Below are 23,044 nucleotides of genomic sequence, written 5' to 3'. Positions count from 1 at the left end.
GGGTCAAGACCCAGTCGGACCACCCGCACCTGGTGACCTTCCAGAAGGGCAACGTCATCCCCAGCAGCCTGCACGAGGACCGCATCTCGCTCGACCCCGCCGACCTCTCGCTCCGCATCCACGCCCTGAACACGAGAGACGAGGGGGAGTACATGCTGGAGTTGAACTTCCAAGAAGCCGAGCACAAGCGGAAGTGGATTCACAAGAAGGAGAAGGTCTTTGTCACAGTGGATGGTGAGTGACTTTCAGGTCCAACCAGAGGGAGGGGGCCAGCGCTATTCAGACATACCACTATTCAGACATACCGCTATTCAGACATACCGCTATTCAGACACTACCGCTATTCAGAATTTCAGACACCTAATATGCCGTAGGGTTAGGAGTTAGGGTCAGGGTCAGGGTCTGGGGTTAGGGTTAGGGTAACTGTATGCACTCTCCCTAAACTGAAAAAAAAATGAGCAGCATAGCACAAACCACAGAAATGGCTGATTTCGGTGGGAAACGTGCTGGTATTCAGACAACAGACATTACATTACATTTAGCTGACGCTTTCATTTTGTTCAAAGCGACTTACAACTATTATTTTTCAGGGTATTGGTTACAGTCCCTGGAGCAATGTGGGGTTAGGTGCCTTGCTCAAGGGCACTTCAGCCATGGATGGAGGTGTAGGGAGAGGTCAGGGGGGATTCAAACCGGCAACCCTTAGATTGAAAGCCCAACTCTCTAACCACTAGGCCACGGCTGCCTCATGTCGAACTATAGCCCTGACGTCAATGTCTAAATAGCGGTATGTCTGAATAGCGCCATGTAACCCTTGCAGAGATGTATGAAGTAGAAGTATTGTAGAGTAGAGTAGAGTAGAGTAGAGTAACTTTATTGATCCCCAGGGGGAAATTCAGGTATCCAGTAGCTTACATAAATACACAAATACACAAAAGCCCACATGGACATTTCAAGACAAAAATAAACACAGGAATAGTCATCAGGGTGGGGAAAATAAAATAAAATAATAGAGATAAATGTAGAAAAGGTAATTGTGCAAAAAGACATTCTGTGAGTTGGGATAGACCAAAGCAGAAAAAAAACATACTCTGTCAGTTAAGGTAGACAACAAGTGTTGATGGATACATCTATGATATAGTATAGTATGTAGAAGTAGGCAGTGTACAGAGTTTGATAGGGGTTGAAGATTCTTACAATGTCACAAAGTACAGGTAAGTGTTTTAGGCAAGCACACACACACACCACACACACACACACACACACACACACACACACACACACACACACCACACACACATACACACACACACACAACACCACACACACACACCCACACACACACACACAAAGAGGTCCCCAGTAACTGGGGCCAGCTCCGACAGATCACAGTCTTTGCTTGTGGTAAGCAGGAAAAACAAGTTATGTCCAGTGGTTCAAGGGTCAAAAGTTCCTTAGTGCAGTTATTGGACAGCACACGCACACACACACACACACACACACACACACACACACACACACACACACACACACACACACACACACACACAACACACACACACACCATACACACACACACACACACACCAAGAGATTTCCCGGGCTGGGCCAGCTCTGGCATCTCAGGCAGTCCAGTCCCCTATGATGATGTTCTTCTTAGTGTCCTTCTGTGTGTTGTTAAACAGCTGAATTGCCCATGGGACAAAGGACTTCCTTAGTCTGTCAGTCCTGCAGGTGAAAGCACGGAGTCTGTGGCTGAACAGACCTCAGTTGGTTAGTGAAGGTGGCGTTAAGGGGGTGATGCTGATTGTCCATAATAGAGTCTAGTCTGCTCAGTGTTCTGCTCTCGGTTATTGAGGTGAGTGTCTCCAGTTCCATGCCCACCACTGATCCCGCCTTCCTCACCAGTCTGTCAAGGCGTCCAGCATCTCTCTTCCTGATGCTTCCTCCCCAGCACGTCGCAGCAAAGAAGAGCACGCTGGCCATGACAGACTGGTAGAACATAAGCAGAAGTCGGCTGCAGACATTGAAGGACCTCAGCCTTCTGAGGAAATAGAGCCTTTTATTTGGCCCTTCTTGTAGAGTGCATCTGAGTTAGTGGACCAGTCCAGTTTATTGTCGAGGTGCACCCCTAAGTACTTGTAAGTGCTGACAGGCTCCTCCACTTTCTCTCCCCCAATAGAGACAGGCACCAAGGGTGGGATGGAGCGCCTGAAATCAACCACCATTTTCCTTGGTTTTGGTGGGTGTTCAGGTGCAGCTGATTGTTTTGACACCATCCCACAAAGTCGTCAACCAGTCCCCTGTACTCCTCCTCCTGACCATCTCTGATACACCCCACAATTGCAGTGTCGTCTGAGAACTTCTGCATGTGGCATGTCGCAGAGTTGTAGCTGAAGTCTGTCGTATACAGAGTGAACAGTACGGGGGAAAAAGCACCGTTCCTTGTGGCCTCCTGTGCTGCTCACCACTGTCTCAGATGTGATGTCACCCATCCTTACAAACTGGGGTCGTTCCGTGAGGTAGTCAGTGATCCAGGTCACAGGCCAGGCTCTCCACTCCCATCTGCACCAGTTTATCTCTCAGCAGCAGTGGTTGAATAGGGTTGAAAGTGCTGGAGAAATCAAAGAACATGATTCTCACAGCACAGCCACCCTTGTCCAGGTGAGAGTGTGAAGTGTGTCCTGTGAAGAAGATACAGGATAGCATCCTCCACTCCCACATTCTCTTGGTAGGCAAACTGCAGAGGATCCAGTGCGTGTCGTACCTGTGGCTTGAGGTGGTAGCGCAGCAGCACCCGTTCGAATGTTTTCATTAGATGTGAGGTGAGGGCAACCGGTCTGTAATCGTTGAGTTCCTTGGGGTGTGCTTTCTTTGGGACGGGTATCAGGCATGATGTTTTCCACATGGTGGGGACCTTTCCTTCCTGCAGACTCCTATTGTACAGGTGATGTAATGGCTCAGCTAATGCCTCAGCACATGTCTTGAGCAGTCTTGCACAAACGCCATCAGGGCCAGCTGCCTTGGATTTTAGTTTTTTTCAGTACTCCTCTGACTTGTTCAGAGGTGATAGTCAGTGATGGTTGTGGTCGAATGAGGTTTGGGAGGGTGGGAGGGGTGGATGGTGGTGGTGGGTAAGTTGTTTCCAGTGGCAGAGGTGAGGGACTGGAGCGGGGGGTAGCGACGGTGGGGGTTGGTGGGCCTGCTGTGTCCATCAGTGGGGGTGCTATGGCAGAGTTGCAGATGGTCGGGGTGGAGGCCATAGGCAGAGCTGGGGGATGGGTAGATGTAGTGTCCATGTATTTGTCACAGGGTGGAGTGTCGCTGAGAGTGGGGGGTTCTGAGTGAGGGAGATCGGAGCCGGCTGAAAAGTGATCTTCAGGGTCGTTGCCAGAGTCGTTGTCAAGTGCGGGCTGGGGGGGTGAGGGAGCTTGAGAGGTGACGACTGAGTGACCTCCCCCAGTGCCAAAGTTGCCAAACCGGTTGTAAAACTGGTTTAGGTCATTGGCCATTGATGGGTCGCCATCAACCATGCATCTCTTCTTCCCACAGCCGGTGATGTTGTTACAGCCGGTGATGTTGTTACGTCTATCATCAAGGATTCCTTGCCTCACATCATGTCGGGACGGGAGGTTAGATATTGAGTTGTACCCAAGGCCTACCTCACTGATTAGGTTCGGAGAATTCACCAATCCAGCTGATCAGCAACCTTTCCTCAGCCAGGTAGTTGTATGGCTGTTTGTAAACACGATGTTATGAGGAGGGGCTAGACACTGGCAGCCAATCATGTGAACAATTTTTTTTGACTGACAGCGGTTTCCAACAATCAGAGGTTGAGTTGTGCGCAGCTAGGTTCGCACAGCCAGGGGGGGGGGGGGGGGGTGGGGGGGGGGGGGGGGGGGGGGGGGGGGAGATTAGAACCCATGTATACTTCTACTGTGTAGGCACTGTTTAGTAGCAGAATCTCAGGTGGAGTTTGACTTTTGCACAAGGAGGCAAACATTTTAGTATCAAGACATTAGCCTACTGTGAAATCATCTCTGTTAGGAGCAAGCAGGGGGCAGAAAGATTATGTGTCACTGCATGGAGGGGTCATCCCTATGTTCCCCGCTGCTTCCAAGTAGACTGCTGCCGCATGGCGACCGTGGGTTATTGTTAAAGTTAGGTTGCCACTGTGGGCAAAATTGACATGAAATACACATGGCAACAGTTCGTGCAAGAAATGTGCATGCACAAGCATCCTGGACCTTATCCCCTTGTCAGATACAATGTGGGGAACATACGAAAAAGGGCCCTAAGTTCCCCTGTCCCACACAAAGACCGGGGGAAACATCCGGGGATCCGGGGAACATACATAGGTAGTACGCTCCCGCACGGAGACCTGTGGATTTATGGTGGAGAGAGTGGTTTACAGTGGCCTGGTCGTCACAACAAGCCTCAGGGGAGGTTGACTCATGTGAATGTGATGGTTTTATGTTACTGTGTGTGGATAGTGAGTTGGGTAAGGGTTTTACTTCCTCGTTGATTCGTGCCGGAGAGCAGTGGTGGACAAAGTAAAAGTAAAAGTACTGTTGCGGTGTAATTACAACAGTAGCACATGATATTACATATCTGTTACACCGTTTACTCCATTTTACCTGCCTATTGAGATAGACTTTGTTATTACTGAAAAACAATAAAAACCTAACAAGGACCCACCACAAACTCAACCCAACCTGTGCAGAATCAGCTCATTGTAAGACAAGTACATTGGTCTACTTTTTACTCAGATAAGTTACCTGTGTTGGAAAGAAACTGTGTTTCTTTTTTTTACTTTGACTTTTACTTTGTTTGTCCTCCACTTCTGCCGGGGGGGAACCTGGATCCACAGCACAATGGCACGACACACCAGCCCACTGACTACCGTGTCGCCGCAAGGCCTGCCTGACTTGAATGTGAATTTCTCTGTAAACATGTAGGGCTGAGACCTGAGACATGCACATTCCTCGTCTTGTAAAGCACATGTAGTAAATTGAGTATGCAGGATGGAGGGATTATCGAGTACAGTAGCGAAGAGAAGAGAACTGCGCTCATCCAGCACAAGCCGTCTGGCTCTGCCATCCAGTCGCTCTAGGTACTCCCAGTCAAGACTGTTCTCTGTTGTTGTACCCAAGTGGCGGAACAGTCTCCAAGAGGCAGCAAGACTAAGCACATCTCTTGCAGCCTTCAAGAAACAAGTAAAGACCTTCCTCTTTCGAGAGGAGCTACTAAACTAATGATTGAGCTGGCCTAGCCCCAGGGCAGACTCTTGACATGATGTTCAGTTTAGTTTAGTTTGTCTGTGTGTGTGTGTGTGTGTGTACCCTTTATTAATTAAAAAAAAACTAACCCCTCTTTGCAACTGCACTTGTTGTTCTGTATATTTCCTGTGCACTTTGTATCTGCTAGCAGTGATTATGTCCTCTTTTGAAAGTCGCTTTGGTTATAAAGCGTCTGCCAAATGCAATGCAATGTAATGTAATGTAATGTAATACAGTAGTTGACATCTAGCTCTGCCACTTTTCCTGTGGTGATGACCCCCTGCTGTTACCTTTTCCTCCACAGTGCCCGTATCAGCACCAGTCATTGGCAAGAGCCCATCATACGAGCTTGTCGAGGACAGGGACAACGTCACGTGGACCTGCTCGGTCACAAACGGAACCCGAGTCCGGTACCAGTGGCTGAAGGACAACGTTCCCATCGCGGCCAGCGAGAGACACGTGTTCTCCTCCACCAACAACACGCTGACCATTAGCCCCGTGCGCAAGGAGGACATTGGTCTCTACAGCTGCAGGGTCCGAAACCACGTCAGCAACGGTAGCAGTCACAGTGTGGAGCTCAACGTCTACTGTGAGTGGTGGAACTCATTCACTTACAAAATGTCGGTCTGTCTGTCTGTCGGTCGGTCTGTCTGTCTGTCTGTCTGTCTGTCTGTCTGTCTGTCTGTCTGTCTGTCTGTCTGTCTGTCTGTCTGTCTGTCTGTCTGTCTGTCTCTCTATCTATCTGTCTGTCTACAGTGTCTATTTGTCTGCCTGTTAAAAAGGACAGGATCTACCACACAAGGCTTAAGGGAAAACATTGTGTTTGCCCTTCGTCTACACAAACAACACTCAGGTCTATACAATGAGTTTCAAAGTTAAATTGTGGTCACCTGTAACGTTTTGACAAATTTGTGTCAGTCAGAGTCAGTGGTGATGCTGAAGTACAGTGAACACGTCCCCACTTCACACCAAGACCACAGGCCAGGCACACAGAAACTAGCATTTGCATGTGCGTCCTAGATAGACAGAAGTGCCTCTATTCTCTTGTTTGCGGTAGTTAGTAAATCATATGATGTTGTCGTCAGTGCCGACCTTTGAAGGTGTCACACGTTTCATTTTTTCCTGGAATTGTGAGCCTGTGAAGGCAATCAGTTTCCCTACCTTGGGCAGTCATGGGTGAGCGGTTAGGGTGTCAGACTTGCATCCCAGAGGTTGCCGGTTCGACTCCCGACCCGCCAGGTTGGTGGGGGGAGTAATCAACCAGTGCTCTCCCCCATCCTCCTCCATGACTGAGGTACCCTGAGCATGGTACTGTCCCACCGCACTGCTCCCCATGGGGCGCCACTGAGGGCTGCCCCCTTGCACGGGTGAGGCATAAATACAGTTTCGTTGTGTGCAGTGTGCAGTGTTCACTTGTGTGCTGTGTCACAATGACAATGGGAGTTGGAGCTTCCCAATGGGCTGTCACTTCACTTCTTTCACTTTCATATCCCATTAATCATCTCTGTTGGAGAATTTAGCTTGTCCTTATTTTGTCCTAGCCTTTACACACACAACGGCAATTTTAAAGGTGCACTGTGTAAGATTTTTAGTTGTTTATTTCCAGAATTCATGCTACGCATTTACTTAAGTTAAATTTTACATGAATACTTACCACCACTATCAAATTCTAAGTATTCATTATGACTGGGAAAATTGCACTTTTCATCCATGAAAAGGGGGATCTTCTCCATGGTCAGCCATTTTTAGCTGCAAAAATGACTGTACTTGGGCCATATGAGAAAATAATAGTTTATTACTTAGTAAACTTTCAGGAAAAGATCACATTTGGCAATAGGCATCCCAGTTTCAATGAGCAGCATAGTTGCAGTACCTTTTTTGACCATTTCCTGCACAGTGCACCTTTAACAATGTCCCCCTTTTCAATAGAATCCAATGCAATGCCTCTGATACTTTCAGTGGTTTAGAATGATACAGTAAATGACACCTCTTTCACTGAGCACTACTGATGGGAAATTGTCTACAGATAGTATTTGTGGTCTAATGCTGTGTCTAGGCTGTTTCATCACCTGACAGTATTTGACGAATGGCCGGTCACTGGATGTATTTACTCATTTGTTTGTTTGCTCCAGAAACATATTTATTGCCTGTGGTGGCAGTCTGCCAAGTCTATTCATCCTCTGTTTTATAAAGTGCATCTTTTTCTCTCTCACGGGGCCTCACAGACAACCAAATTCATCACCCAATCCCTTTGAAATGGAGTGAATACACAGACGATTAGATAAAGACTCTAACTGCTTCGTTGTAACACTTTGCTGGTTCCCACTGCATTATGACAATTACTATCACATTGCCAATGGTCTTTCTTTACTAACACACAACAACCTGGCCATTTCTGTTCTGGCTCTAACAAATAATGTCAACAATTGTGTTCAGTGATGGAGGTGTCATTTAATAACCCCTTAGCGCAGAGCCCATGTTCTAACCCCACTGTCACCAAAACTGTAATGGCTATGTATTCCTATGTTACTTAAGGATCTCTGTAATGTCATAGCAATGTTGTTATGATGTAGTTGAGTATTTTCAGCAAATAGTGAACAGGCCCGCCGACGACCCCATCTGCAGTAGGACGCTACGGTCTCTACACCTGGCATCAAAAGTGATCTATCTCCAGTTTATTCCATTTAACATTTAAAGCACGCATAATCGTGATGACATAATCATTATGCACCCAATCATAGTGACATTGTATATTTGGTATGAGAAGGGAAGGCCTGGCGTTGGCTTGTATAACGTACAGTAAGGTGTCTCCAATGCCTTGATGTAACATGTTCCTTGTGTACTCACTTGCCCGGGGCTAGCGCTGATAACAGGTCACTGCAATAAAAATAAATACCATCTGTGACTAGGAAACAGCGCTAGCTGGACGGCCCACGCTCTAGCCATTTACGGTTATGCGTGGCTTTTATGGTTAGATGTACCCTCACAAGCTGCCCGGCATTGTTCCTATGTGGGCTTTAAAAAAACGAAAGCACTTGTTGTCATCTCTGATCATTCAGTTTCATGGATACTGAGTTCCAACAATTTATTTCCTCACAAGTAAGGGTGTTTTGATAAAATAGCCTAATGCTGTAGTCTTTGGTACAGCCTGTTAATTATGTCTTACACTTAGGTTTAGATGAGCAAGGCCACTGACAACCCCCCCTCCCCATCCCCCACCACCATATCTGCGACTGAACATTCCACCTGCACTACTATACTTGTGACTGAACTTTCAACCTGCACTAACTCAAAACATGCACACACACACACACACACACACACACACACCCACACACCACACACACACACACACACACACACACACACACACACACACACACACACACACACACACACACACAAGCACACTGCACTTTCTGCACTAAACCCAACATACACACACTGACACACACACACACACACACACACACACACACACACACACACACACACACACACACACACACACACACACAGACACACGAACACACACACAAGACGCACACCGCACCTTCTACCTGCACTAAACACATACACACACACACACACACACACACACACACACACACACACACACACACACACACACACACACACACACACACACTGCTGCTGGTGTACTTGACAGACCTTTTTATATTTATTTTCTTCAAAATGCTACTATTACCATGTCAGAACGCTATAAAGGACTTTTTTTAGGAAAAGCACAAAAACACAACAAATACCTCTTAATGTATGTCCTCTACAAGTCTTCTGTTGTCCAGTCTTGCACTTTAAATGTCTGTATGAGCACTGTCTATGTCCATACTGTCTTAAGTCCATGTATAAGTACTGTCTATGTCTATACTGTCTATGTCCTTACCTTAATTAGTCTATGTCTGTATGGGAAAGCAAGAAATGTAATTTCAAATTCTTTGTATGACCAGTGCATGTAAAGAAATTGAAAATAAAACCTACTTGACTTGACTTGATGAATTCAGCCAACCATTCCTAATCGCCCTAGTCTGTATGTTCACTTTTCCTTTTAACCATTTTTTTGCCAAAGCAGCTTACAATCTCAGCCATTCAACAAAGAGTAGTGATAGTACCGTGGCAAAAGGTGTATTTTCTTCAACTGTTGAGCAAGATTTGTTTGCCTCTCAACAAAGCCTGCTAGCCAAGTGTTTAGACCTGAGGTGCATCTCTGTTGTGTAGTTCAAAAGAGAGGCAATTCCACTTACAACCTGTAGGGCAAGAAGAAAACTACCTGGTGTTGCTTTAATTTAGCTTTTTTTGGTGCAGATGAGATTGCCAGTTTGAGGCTGCTGTTTGCTGTTTTGATGCTGTTTTGCAACATTTTTGCCTTGCGTCCCCATTGCTCCAGCATTTTGGGTACCCCCAAAATGTTTTAAAGCGCCCATAGAGGTGTGGCATGTGTATTGCATCGTTTTCAGCAAGAGTTGCGTTGCCAGTGTGGACGCAATATTGATTTTTTTTTACTCTGGGAAAAAAATCTTGTTGTGTTGTCATTTGGATGAAGTCTGACTCACGGTTACTGAAATAAAGTAACTATATCATAACATTTCTATGACCTACAGTAGGCTGAAATGACCTAGGCCGAATGCAAACCAGAGTCCCCATGGGTAACTTAGCCATTCATGGTGTGATTTCTTAGCGCAATTCACCACAGCATCCCCCTATACCATGAAAAAGTTATATTACCCTAATCTGTAACACTTTATAATACCGACTCCTTGTTAAGCATTAGTTATGCATTTGTTAAGCATTATTCAAATCTTAGATAACCCTTTGAAAAACATTCGTTAACCATTATCTCGTTATTATTTCCCCTTACTTAATCATTTACATACACTTTTGATGCTTTTTGATACTGATACAGAGAGTCGGAGAGAAGGATTGGCAAATGATGAATGGTTTTGTGTCTGCTGTTTGGGGTCTGTCTTCACAGATGGCCCATACAACCTGGTCATCCGATCCCACCAGGGCCCGGAGAACCACGGCGTGTTTCTGGTGGATCCTGACGAGCTGGTGCTGCTGGACTGCCTGGCCGACTCCAACCCGCCCAACAGCTGCGAGTGGATCTCCAAGATCGGCAACCGGACGCAGGTGGTCATGGTGGGCCCGCGGCTGCAGGTCACCTCGTACGAGCTGGCCCGGGCCAACAGCTTCGTGGTGCGCGCCATCAACAACGTCACGCAGAAGGAGGACGAGACGCAGTTCACCCTCGTCTTCACCCCCGGCTCAGGTACTGTCAGGTGGCCGTGATGTGATGTGATAGCCTGCCGTAGCCTAGGCTACGCGACTGCAAGTCATTTCAAGACTGTACCAGAGAGAGTAGAGAGAGAGAGGTTCCATTGGCCCATTGTTTCCTGGTTCTATTATTGCCCCCTTTAGGCAGACCTAGGCAGACCTAAGGACTGTTCTATTCAATGCGCCCATTTAGGCAGACCGGAACCTGGTCATGTTAGGTGCCCATAGAAACCTATTATGTTGGCATATCTCTATATACTTAAAGAATCTCTGACTATACTGTACATAGGCTGACCAGGCAAACCATCTACAACATTTCAAATTCACATAAAAAAGATTCAATTAATTCTGAGCATTTCCAATGGCTCAATAGGGTGTATTTAACCAATTTTAGCCTGCATGCAGGCTATTGAGATTTTAGTTTTTTTTAAAACAATGTGGTAAGCTACAGTAGAGCTGAATGACCACATTCTAATGCAAAATGAGGGTCCTAGCTTAAATGCAACTTATTCCTTGTTTTTATGTGCTTCAGAGGCTGAGATATTTAGGTTTTATTAGACAGAGAGCACCTTTTCCCTAAAAGGGCTCTAAAATGGGTTAAGGAAATGACCCAACAGTCCTACTAACAGGTCAGTGAAGGAATGGGTGGTCTGAAGCTTCAACCTGCAGCATACTGAGCCATTTCATGACTGTGAGCTGGACACCCTTTGCATGTCCCACAGAGAAATGTTGCAGATCAGGGGTTCTCAACCTTTTCCAACTTGGGGCCCACCTGAAATTTTAACAAATGTTCAGGGCCCACCTATGACCCGATAAACAATAAAACCCAAATAAATCAACAGCAACAAACACAAAACTGTTATTTAGATTTTTAGAAAATTATTTCAAGGCCCACTTGGAATACCCTCAGGGCCCACCACTGGGCCCCGACCCACAGTTTGAGAATCACTGTTGTAGATGGATTGCCTGGTCTGACTATAGTAGACTCTAGAAGAGACCTGCAGTCACGTAAGTCAGGCTGGTGTTGAACATCTAAAAATCTGTGATCTAAAGAGGGTTCTTGTAGATAAGCTTTGAACAGATATTTTAAGAGCCATCTTTAGGTTTTTTTTTTTTTTTAAAAAGGGGCTCTAGAAGGGTTGTAAAGGACTCATCATTAAGAGGACAAGACCCAGTTCACCCTTGTCTTCAATCCCAGTACAGGGGTGAATTTCTCGAACCCAAAGTTGCTTACTACATTAGCTACTTCGTTGCTTTCAATGCATTTTCCCATTGGCAACTACCGAAGTTGCTAACAGGCTAACAACTTCCCTTTTGAGAAACTCACCCCAGTACAGTACTTGCACAGCACAACTGCCTTACAAAGGCAAAGTGCAGTAACTACAGAATTTGTCAAAATTGAGTGGTCTTCATTACACCGACTTTATCCCGTGACAAAGCCTTATGGTGCAAATGTGTCCCGCTCTAGAGATATTCCTATGTTGAATTTGAGGTTGCTACAATATCCAGCATAATGAGGCTTTGAAGGCCTTTTTGTCGGTTTTAATGTTGGCGTAGTTACTGCACTTTGCCTTTGTATGGCAGACAACACTGAGCAACAAGCTGTTAGTGCCGTCAGTGGCACTTGTGTTAAAGGGACACTCTGCAGGAAATGGTCAAAAAAGGTACTGCAACTATGCTGCTCATTGAAACTGGGCTGCCTATTGCCAAATTTGTTGATCTTTACATGAAAGTTTACTAAGTAAGAAACACATATTTTATAGTATGGTCCAAGTACAGTCATGTTTGCTGCTAAAAATGGCTATTTTTGGAAATTCAAAATGGCGGACCATGGAGAAGATCCCCCTTTTCATGTATGACTTTTCCAGTCATAATGAATACTTAAAATTTGATACTGGTGGTAAGTATTCATGAAAAATGTAACATTAGTGAATGGGCAGCTTGGATTCTGGAAATAAACAGCTAAAAATCTCACACAGTGTCCCTTTAATGTAGGTGATTGTGATGATGACGTACTATACATCTCAACAAGACATGGATTCCAGGTTCTAAAGAAGTGTGCTCTAAAGATGGGTATTCTAAAGATGGAGCTACAGATGTTCTAGTAGCAAAGGTGGTTCTAGAAGTGTTGTAATTAGGTCTTTAGGTGTGTTCAAGTCAGCTGGAAAAGTGTTTGTCCTCAGAGGGAACTTGGGAACACCTTTGTGTTGAAGGTGTTAACAGGTTTACTCAGCAGCAAAGGTGAACTGGCAAAGGTTGTTTCATCTTCTATCAAAGGCATTAGGTCAATAGCCTCTGTGCTTTTTTAAATGCTTGGACAATGACTGGATGCAACTGGTCATTGGAGCTACGAATATACATAAAGCTACTACCTAGTCATTGAAATTAATTTTCGGAAGATGTGTACAAACAAACGCTTTACTTTCAATTTGTCAAGCGTGCAAGTCAATATTCCTTTCTGATACTCCCTCTGGACACATTTGCATACTTTGATAACAGAGTTGCCTAAAAACACACTTCCTAGACAGACACTACTCTGTGTATGGTACACGACGGCTTTGCACGTGACGTGAAACGGTTACAGGATATGGCCAGTCTAGATGTGTTCCTAATAATGTTGGTTCAGATAAGGATATGGAATGTTTTATGTCTACATCAGACTCCTTTTCAGTAACCAAGCAGATATCATTGTCTGGGCTGTAAACGGCCGTCGGAAAGTAAACAGGGGACAGCAGGTGTTTTCCTGATGCCTAGATCTCCTCTCCTCTCCTCTCCTCTCCTCTCCTCTCCTCTCCTCTCCTCTCCTCCCCTCTCCTCTCCTCTCCTCTCCTCTCCTCCTCTCTCCTCTCTCCTCTCCTCTCGCCTCCTCTCCCCTACTCTCGCCTGCTCTCTCCTACTCTCCTCTCCTCTCCTCTCCTCTCCTCTCCTCTCCTCTCCTCTCCTCTCCTCTCCTCTCCCCTACTCTCGCCTCACACACACACACACACACACACACACACACACACACACACACACACACACACACACACACACACACACACACACACACACACACACACACACACACACACACACACACACACACACACACACACACACACAGATACTGTACACAGATACTGTGATGGTGAAACAGAAAGTGGGGTTGTTTGTACATGTGTGCTTTTTTCCACGACAAGGGAATGTACCTAATCAGTCATCTCTTAGACCTACTATTGTAGATTTTATATGGTGAATTTAGATGCATTATTAGCAAATGGAATGTTATTGTTGTGGTAAAATGCACATGTAGCTGTGGATATACACAACAATTAAAATAAAAAGAATTTATGTGGACCACAATACTTATTAATTATGTAGCCTATTATTATTACTATGTATTAATTATGTCCCATCCTTGTTTTGTGTTGTATGTTTTGTTTTCCTTTATTTTTTCTTCCCAGGAAAGGAGGCGTCTACTCAGAAGGGCGGCCTCCTGTCACCTCTGTCCGTCATCTGCCTGTGCTCCCTGCTGATCATCAGCGTGTGTGTGATGGTCATGTTCAGAAGGGCCTGCCACCCACGCCAAGGTATAACTCCACAGCATTTTGCCATCTCCAAAAAGCAGTCCCGTTGTGTAAAACTCAAGTCTGTACTGTACATACAGTACTGATAGGGACACAGTTCCACTAATCTGTAAAGCAGGGGTTCTCAACCTTTTCCAACTTGGGGCCCACCTGAAATTTTAACACATGTTTGGGGCCCGATCTATGACCCGATAAACATTAAACTCAGATGAATCAACAGCAACACACATGAAATTTTTATTTTGATTTTAAGAAAATGATTTCAAGGCCCACTTGGAATACCTTCAGGGCCCACCAGTGGGCCCCGGCCCACAGTTTGAGAATCACTGCTGTAAAGCATACAGCATGCAGAATACAGCATGTAAAACTGGAAAATGAACCACATTCATTAATAATGAACACTAAATGGCCAGTAAAGTGTTGGGAAAGAATGTTTCCCATTGACATACATGTAGTATATATGATGTCTACGGAGCTTCCATCTTCTGACCAGCTTGTACTGTATTTTATTGTACTGACCCAACATAGCGTTTCCATGTCAGCTCATCACCAGGAATTGAATGTATTGAGTATCTAATGAACGCTGAGTATACAGTATTCTACTTTCAACAAAAACATTGTTTGTTTAATGTTTTGCCTCATGGACTTGATTTTAATCAGTGTCTTCTCCTTGCAGTGATCATCACGATGAAAGACACACTCTCCAAGAGGTAAGACAGCTCCATGAAGACGTGTACAGGGATTAATGCACAGGCTAGATATGGCTTCAGGCAAGGGGGCCCCCACTTGCCAGGGGGCCCCTGAATGGCCAAAAGTGAAAAATTGCGGAATTGTGACAGGATATAATATTGAAAAATTAAAGTGTTGTATTGAGTACAGTTGGTAGACAAGTTATCTTTAATTCCTAGTTCGTAATTATGACACTGTCTATGTCTATGTAAATTTGTTGTGAAATTTGCCTTCCAGGGGGCCCCCACAGCAACATGTAGCCTAGGGGCCCCAGGCAGTCTTAATCCAGCCCTGGACATGTACTGTATGACCAGCATGCCAGTTGGACCCAGCAAAGAGAAATTCATTCTTAAAGGGGGATGCCACTATTTTGGGGATTAATACAGTTAAAATAGTTGGCTGGGCTTTATAAAGGTGGTTAACTGTCTTATTTTTCATGTTAAGCGTTGTCTTGCTTTAAAGACAAGTTAAAAGAGGGAATATGTCGCTAAGCTAGTGAAAGTCAATGGATCCGTGTAGCATTGTAGCATGCTACACGGATCCATTGACTTTCACTAGCTTAGCGACATGCTCCCTCTTTTAACTTGTCTTAAAGCAAGACAACGGCTTACATGAAAAATGAGACACTTTATCACCTTCATAAACCCTGGCCAACGATTTTAACTGTATTAAGCCCTAAAATAGTGGCATCCTCCTTTAACATTTTTCACCCACCAAAACGACTTTTAATCTTTAAACACACGTCTCTCTCTCTGCGCCCCCTTCCCGTCTTCTCTTCGCACAGGCCGATTACAGAACAAAAGCGGCCCCACCGTTCAGGTAAGCTGCTAGTGTGTGACGGCCATAGGCGTAGCCATGGGTGGGCCTGGGCCTGGCCACTTGACATCCAGGCCCGCCTCATTCACACTTGACAACTGTTGCCTCATTGAACTATACATTAATGGCATAGCACTGAGCAATAATTAACCATTTTGTCAAAAGTTTGGTTCATTTTCTGTGATGTCTATGATTTCAATTTCAAAGTATCATTTTTGAGCACAGTATTATAATATCTACCTACACGCTTTCGGGTTGGGCCCGTCCGATTTTTTCTGGGCCCACCTGTCTTATTATTTCTGCCTACGCCCCTGGTGACGGCCCGGACAACGGTTATGTTATGGGGCCTGACGGCGGCTCTGTGTATCCAAGGCCAAGCACTGCGCTGTGTACATAGTCTGCCCAGACAGCTGCCAAGCTCACTGAACCTTCTCTGATTTAACCATCAGGACAAACTCTCAGCCGCCACTATAATGTGCCTTTCAATTAACCACCGGGCTAATCTAATTTCATGTAAAGAGTCTGCTGGCTAGGCTACTTACTGGGTTCATACTTCACTTCAAATTATTATGTTGAATTTATGAATTTATTTTGGATTATACTATGTTTAATTCTCAGCAGATGCTTTCTGAGACACCTGAAAAGCATTAAACAAAGGCGTAGGCCAGAGGGCTTCAGCGTTCTGTTTTGTAGTGTGAAGGTGCTCTTTGGTTAGACGTAACTTAGAGATGTATGATGAAATCCAAGGCACTCTTCGTCTTCATTAAAAAGCTTTTAATTAAATGTAGCTAGTTCATATTTAAACATTAAAATTTGCCAACATGTTTCGGCCAAACATTGGCCTTCATCAGGGCTTTAAAAGAGTTCAAACGTCCCCCCACTTCTTGCTTTAAACATAAAGGGAAGTGGGGGGAAGTTTGAAATCTTTTAAAGCCCTGATGAAGGCCAATGTTGGGCCGAAACATGTTGGCAAATTTTAATGTTCAAATATGAACTAGCTATATTTAATTAAAAGCTTTTTAATGAAGACGAAGAGTGTCTTGGATTTCATCATACACACCTGAAAAGCATTTGCCCTGCCTTGCCCTTCACCCAGCTGTAATAACTACCTTGATACAGCATCATATACTTTCAAACTAAAAAGAAAGTGGACCTCGGCCCTCAAACTTTATTCTTAAATTCAACACTGCTTCCAGCCTTTTCACATGAAATGCCATAAAAACAATCCTCTGTTTGTTGTCCTCTGGTTGTTGATTGGACATTTTATTGAGCTGAACATAACTAAAACGTTGCCACAGGAAGTACAATGTTAGGCTATGGTATTACAACCATTTTCGTCCAACTACCCTTTGCATTTTGGCCACAACTAATATTGCAGTGGTTCCCAATCTTTTTTGGCAAGGAACCCCTTTCGGAAAATATTTTCACGACCTCCACCTCCCATATTTCAAATGACAAACATTAATATCCCTCCCCTCCCTTAATGTCACAACAACATTTGAATGTGAAAATCACAGTAAAAATAAAAACATGTATTAACCATACATCTGAAGATTGTACTAAACTAACAATTGTGGTATGGCTATGCAGGGTGCGATTTGTAGGGGTGGATGGGGGGGATTGTCCCCCCTTCTGGTTTTGATATTGACACTTTTCTACATACTTTTAACCACAGCTTTATGAAATTACATTGATATTGCTTAAAATCTTAAACATATCCCCCCTTCTGGTTTTCTGACAAATCGCACCCTGTGGCTATGTTTTATGGAAGCATACTGTATATTCAAGGTCTGATAAAAAAAACTCCTCTCCGCGAGCCACCAAGGGGACCTGACCCACAGTTTGGGAACCACTGTAATATTGCAAAGCAAAGCAGGAAGGCAAGCAAGCATTTTCTGTATGCCCAACAACTTCCTGGAGACGTCTCACTTTTAACAAGTGCATGTGACGCTAAAAATTGCCTTGTGTTACTGTAACTAATGGAGACAATGCTATCAATTTCTGTGGACTTGGCACAAACTGAGGAGAGTCATATTGTCGGCCAGGACTTTAAATTACGGTGCAATCAATGTTCTTTCTCATGTCTAGTTTATTAGGGCAGTGTAGTATACTGTATTTCATGTTGGAAATTGTATACCTTGATTCAAGATGATATAATGTTTTTCTTCAAGGTTGTGAAGATGTAACTGAAGACTTTGGGATTTACGAGTTTGTTGCCATACCAGGGAGAATGGACTCCACGCAGGTGTGTCTCTCTCACCCCCGACATATACGACCCATTGTGTATAATCAACAAGACTTTACAGCAGTGTTTATCAACCTTCTTTTAGGCGAGGCACCCTTTCAATTATTGAAAAATCCTCCCCCAATAAAATTTGCGCTTCTTAGATGCAATTTCATGCATTTTAATGCATTTTTGTCCAGCTTAATGCGCTGTGCCTTAAGCCGGACAAGGCACTGAAAAGACGGACGGTCCGTCCTAAAGACATATGTCTGGCCACCCTAGCCCCCTGGGTCAGACAACATGAAACGACCCACTCCATGGGTGTTGGTCATTTGAAAAAAGACTTTTAGAAGGGGTTTTAAGTCAGATGTTAGAGACCCTGTATTTTAGGGGGTTGGGCTTTGTCCCCCGAGAAGATGTGAAAATACATTTGTTATAGTGTTAAAAAAATAATAATAAAAAATAACGCTTTATGAGACTTGGAGGTTTGGGCTTCAGGGCCCCCTTGCCTCTTGGGCCCCTGAGCCTGGGCCCAGTAGGCCCATACAGTAGTACCAGAGATTCTTTAACTATATAGAGATATGCCAATGTAATAGGTTGCTATGGGCACCTGACATGACCAGGTTCGGGGCAGCCTAAAGGGGCGTGTCATAATACTCCTAGCATTGAATAGAACAGTCCTTAGGTCTGCCTAGGTCTGCCTAAAGGGGGATTCCCCCCCCCTCCCCCTTGCAATAATAGAACCCGGAAACAATGGGCCAATGGAACCTCTCTCTCTCTCTACTCTCTCTGGTAGTACAGTAGTAATCCATCCTGGTCCATACACACTGCCCATTGCATCCATTCATCAAGGTCAATATACAGTATACAGTGCCTCCTGAAAGTCTACACACCCCTTTTCAAATTCCAGGTATTTGTTACGTATAAAAATGACAGAAAGACAAATAAGTTTGTTTCTCAATTGCATTGTACAGGTTAATAGATTAGATTGAAAGGTGGGAAAAGCTGTGAATTTATTTGTCTTTCTGTCATTTTTTTTTTTACATCACTAAAACCTGACATATGAAGAGGGGTGTGTAGACTTTTGGGAGCCACTGTATATAGATAATTCTTACAATACATAACATGATTATAATATATATATAATATATGCAAACAACATACCTGTATGCTTTACATACGAAGAAGTAGTGAGTGAGTATCCTGACCTTGAGGTCTTTGTGTGTTTGTTCAGACGTCATGCAGGTCTCTGGCGCGCCCCGAGTCCACGCCGGACATGGGCACCACAATATATGATGTCATCAGACGCGTCCCGGAAACGCCCACCCTGAGCCTGTTGCCCTGAGCGGATGTGGGGGACACCACGCGATACAGATTGTGCAATGCATTGTGGGACAAAGACGCCAGATGACACTTCCCACACTTCAGTGGAAGTGAGTGTGCCACATGTGTAACCGTGAAGCTGGACTTTGCTTGAACCTCTGGCGGTATATGTCTGAAGTTTGTCACATGTGCCACGATGGACCCTATTACTGTCCCTTCCTTTTTACTCGAAGGACACTCATTGAGGCTTGATGACAACATCCCTGTGAGACAGTTGTGGTGATTTACGAGAAAAAAAATGTGTCTGACTTATTTCAGTGTTTCTTTAAACAAATATTTATTTTGACATGATGAAGGGTTTTATCAAACCAATCTTTTTTTTTTAAATCTTTATCTGAACCTATTTGACTTGAATGTGAGCAGGAATTATGGATGGATGGATGTAGGCCTGCCTGAGATGTTCAAGTGCCATTCTGACTGCAAGAGAGAAATAGTGTGAATCTCATGATTGCTTTTGTAACCAAATGTGCCAAGAATGGAGTCCATTGACAGCAGACATGCACTGAATTCATTCAATTACGGTCTCCCTTGGTGAAAAAAACCCATCTGCACTGGATTATGATAGAGTTTGTAAATATTGCTGTCTCTAAATCACACCCTTGTGTGAATAATATATACTCCTTTTAGATAATGTCTATATTACTTTATTTTTTAAAAGCTATAACCCCCCCCACGCACACACACACACACACACATTATAATACAGTTTATATAAAAGCAGAGGGTGTCTGCCAAGACAACACAACTTTTTTTTTTTACTGTACATGTTTTCAAATCTTTGCTGTATCTAACAAAACATCCTTTTCTTTATATTTTATACAGCTACACAAAGTAGAAGTGTGATTTTTCTATATGAATAAAGATTTATAGCAAATATACGTGAGAGTTGGCGTGTGTGTGGTTTTGTGTTAAATCTGTGTTAAGAGGAGCGGAGGATGGAGTGCTGTGTCCAGGGCCGGAATAAGATGCCCCGGGGCCCCTGGACTACATGTTGCTGGAGGCCCCCTTGGAAGGCAAATTAAAAAAGTTTGTTAGATAACGTACATATAAACACTACGTAAAAAAAATTGACATATTCCATAATTCGGGAAATGCCATTAATATAAGATAACACGACCCACTGTAAAGGAGATAATTAATACGATTTAAAACTGTACCTGACATGGCAGACTATTTTTTTCAATGCCACATATTGTCACATTTCTGTAGCTACTGTATTTATGTTTCCGTCCGTTGGCCACTTGGGGGCCCCTGGCAAGTTGGGGCCCCTAGGCTGCAGCCGTATCTAGCCTGTACATTAATCCAGGCCTGGCTGTGTCACCTGGAACAGGCCCGCCGACAGCAGGGGACAAAGGGGTATGTTGTCCCGGGCCCATGGAGATAGGGACCTCATAATTGGGTTCCCATTACATTGTATGTATTGGGTAGGGGGCCCTTTCAGATGACTTTGTCCTGGGTGTAGCGAAAGCTGTCAGCGGCCCTGACCTGGAATGGGGATGGTGACAGAAGGCTGGAGTGGGAGGCAGTACAGGGCCATCCACCTGCGCATGCTGATTCTCCATCAGGACTGATTTGTGTGTGCGTGTGTGTGTGTGTGCGTGTGTTTGTGTGTGTGTGATACAGAGAGAGAGAGAGAGAGAGAGAGAGAGAGAGAGAGAGAGAGAGAGAGAGAGAATATTCTTGTGTATGTGTGTGAGCGTGTGTAAAAGCATAATCTCTCTCTCTCTCTCTCTCTCTCTCTCTCTCTCTCTCTCTCTCTCTCTCTCTCTCTGTCCGTGTGTTTGTTTGTCTGTCTCAATGTCGCAGAGTTGTTTTCAGCTGGCAATCTAAAGGAATTTTCACTCCTCTAGTCTGCACACATATCATTACTCCTTGGCACGCTTACCTCTCACAACATTGGATAACATCCTTCAAGAACTGCCATGATAGTGCAATGCTCAGTTTAGTGTTTCTCAACGGGGGGGGCGGTACAGCTCCCCGGGGGGACGTTAGGGAGCCTTGGGGCGTTGAGAAGGATACAGCTGAGAGGGGACGGTGCTAATTGTCATAGGGGGCATTAGTCCATTACATTTTTTAATACTAAGGGGAGCGTTGGCAGGTTTGGGATGAAGCCAACCATGATAGTCCAATGCTCTAGTAAGACATGCAAGCAAGAATGAAAACGGCAAGAGTCAAACTTGTCCATTCTGAGTCTGGAGCATGGCGTACATTTATCTGCGCAAACATGATGCGTGTACACTAATATACAGGGCAATCATCTGTTTGTGTGTGTGTGTGTGTGTGTGTGTGTGTGTGTGTGTGTGTGTGTGTGTGTGTGTGTGTGTGTGTGTGTGTGTGTGTGTGTGTGTGTGTGTGCGGGCGTGCGTGTGTGTGTGTGTGCGGGTGTGCGTGTGTGTGTGTGTGTGTGTGTGTGTGTGTGTGTGTGTGTGTGTGTGTGTTTAACGGGAGGTGCCACAGTCGTACCTGCACACAACACACTCCAGTGTGTGCACTCAGAGTTTGGAAGCACGTGCGTGGGTGTGTGTCCCCACCCTCTCATTTGACAGGGAAATGAACAGACTTGGGCTGCCATCACGGTGAGCTCATGTCTCTTGCAATAGTAATTGTTTTGGCGAAGTAAAGGTGCCGTGTTGCTTTCTTTCCTTTCCCATATGAAAAACAACTGCTGTATTGTATAATAAAGAAAACATTGCTGTGGTAATACATTACATTACATCACATTGCATTTGGCAGACGCTTTATAATCAAATTGACTTTCAAAAGAGGACATGATCATAGCCAACATCACTAGCAGATACAAAGTGCACAGGAAATATACGGAACAACAAGTGCCGATCCAAAGAAGGGTTAGTTAGGTTAGTATTACTGGTTTACTAAGGTTAGTATATTATTGTAGTTTTATGCAGTGAATGCTGTGCTACATACTGCCATAAAACTGCATTTTGAGAGTAATCTGGACAAGTAAATACTACAAATTCTGCAGTTATTTCTTCACAAGGTGTTGTACGTGCTGGCAACTGTGCCTTCACATGTTTTTGTTTTCAAGAACAGGAGGTGATGGGTGATAGAGAGTGAGGTTAGTGTTTTTAGTAAACAATCCACAGCTATTACAACAAATCACAGCCAACGAGCCGAGCCGAGGATAACCACCAAAGATCTCTATCTTGCTTCATGTTTCTTCACAAATAGCCTATCTCGCTCCTCCACTCGGTTCATGAAGAAGAACTCATCGGACAGGTGCCAAGAATATCCCCAATGATAATTCTGTAATGACAATGCTGCCACCTGCTGATTGAAAATACACTAGCAGCACACCAATTGGTCTCACTATGACAATAAAAGCATACTATCTACACCTGGTGTTCCAAAACTTTACCATGACAAGTCCTAGTCCACTCCACATAGGCCTACCAGTAGATTTCAGCCATGGGTTGGGAAACACCATTTCCCCCTCCGTGCAGCCTCTTTCACACCATATATATCCTGCGAGGCAGTGCCCCAATGGGCTATACAAAATAATAGCGACAATAGTTGTAATCTTCAGAGATGCAATATATTATTATAATGCCAGTATCTAATTCAAATATTGTTTGTTTTGTTTTGATGTTCATTCGTTAGGCCTATTGAATTATTTATTTTGCTTCTATTAGACTTTCCTTGACAACCTGCCACTTTTCCCCCTAGCACTCCCCCACAGCCCCCTGGGGGATCCAGGCCCCCACTATGAAATTCACTGATCTATACCACCACATGCA

The 23,044-nt window shown here is 44.4% G+C and overlaps 1 protein-coding gene across 1 annotated transcript in view; it reads left to right on the top strand.

The window, feature by feature from the left end:
• The window catches only part of hepacam2 (HEPACAM family member 2), a 27,666-nt gene extending 7,747 nt beyond the window's left edge, over positions 1-19,919 (top strand). The window contains exons 2-9 of the mRNA XM_063186111.1: positions 1-234; positions 5,584-5,868; positions 10,270-10,566; positions 14,015-14,140; positions 14,814-14,847; positions 15,651-15,685; positions 17,854-17,927; positions 19,141-19,919. The exon at positions 1-234 is cut by the window's left edge and continues 132 nt beyond it. Of these exons, the coding sequence (XP_063042181.1) occupies positions 1-234; positions 5,584-5,868; positions 10,270-10,566; positions 14,015-14,140; positions 14,814-14,847; positions 15,651-15,685; positions 17,854-17,927; positions 19,141-19,251 (1,196 nt within the window). The 3' untranslated portion in view covers positions 19,252-19,919. The remainder of the gene's footprint in view (positions 235-5,583; positions 5,869-10,269; positions 10,567-14,014; positions 14,141-14,813; positions 14,848-15,650; positions 15,686-17,853; positions 17,928-19,140) is intronic.
• Positions 19,920-23,044: the final 3,125 nt, after the last annotated feature.

This window comes from Engraulis encrasicolus, chromosome 20, assembly GCF_034702125.1.
Source record: "Engraulis encrasicolus isolate BLACKSEA-1 chromosome 20, IST_EnEncr_1.0, whole genome shotgun sequence".
NCBI classification, from domain to species: Eukaryota; Metazoa; Chordata; class Actinopteri; order Clupeiformes; family Engraulidae; genus Engraulis; species Engraulis encrasicolus.
This window is presented reverse-complemented; position numbering and strand designations above follow the sequence as displayed.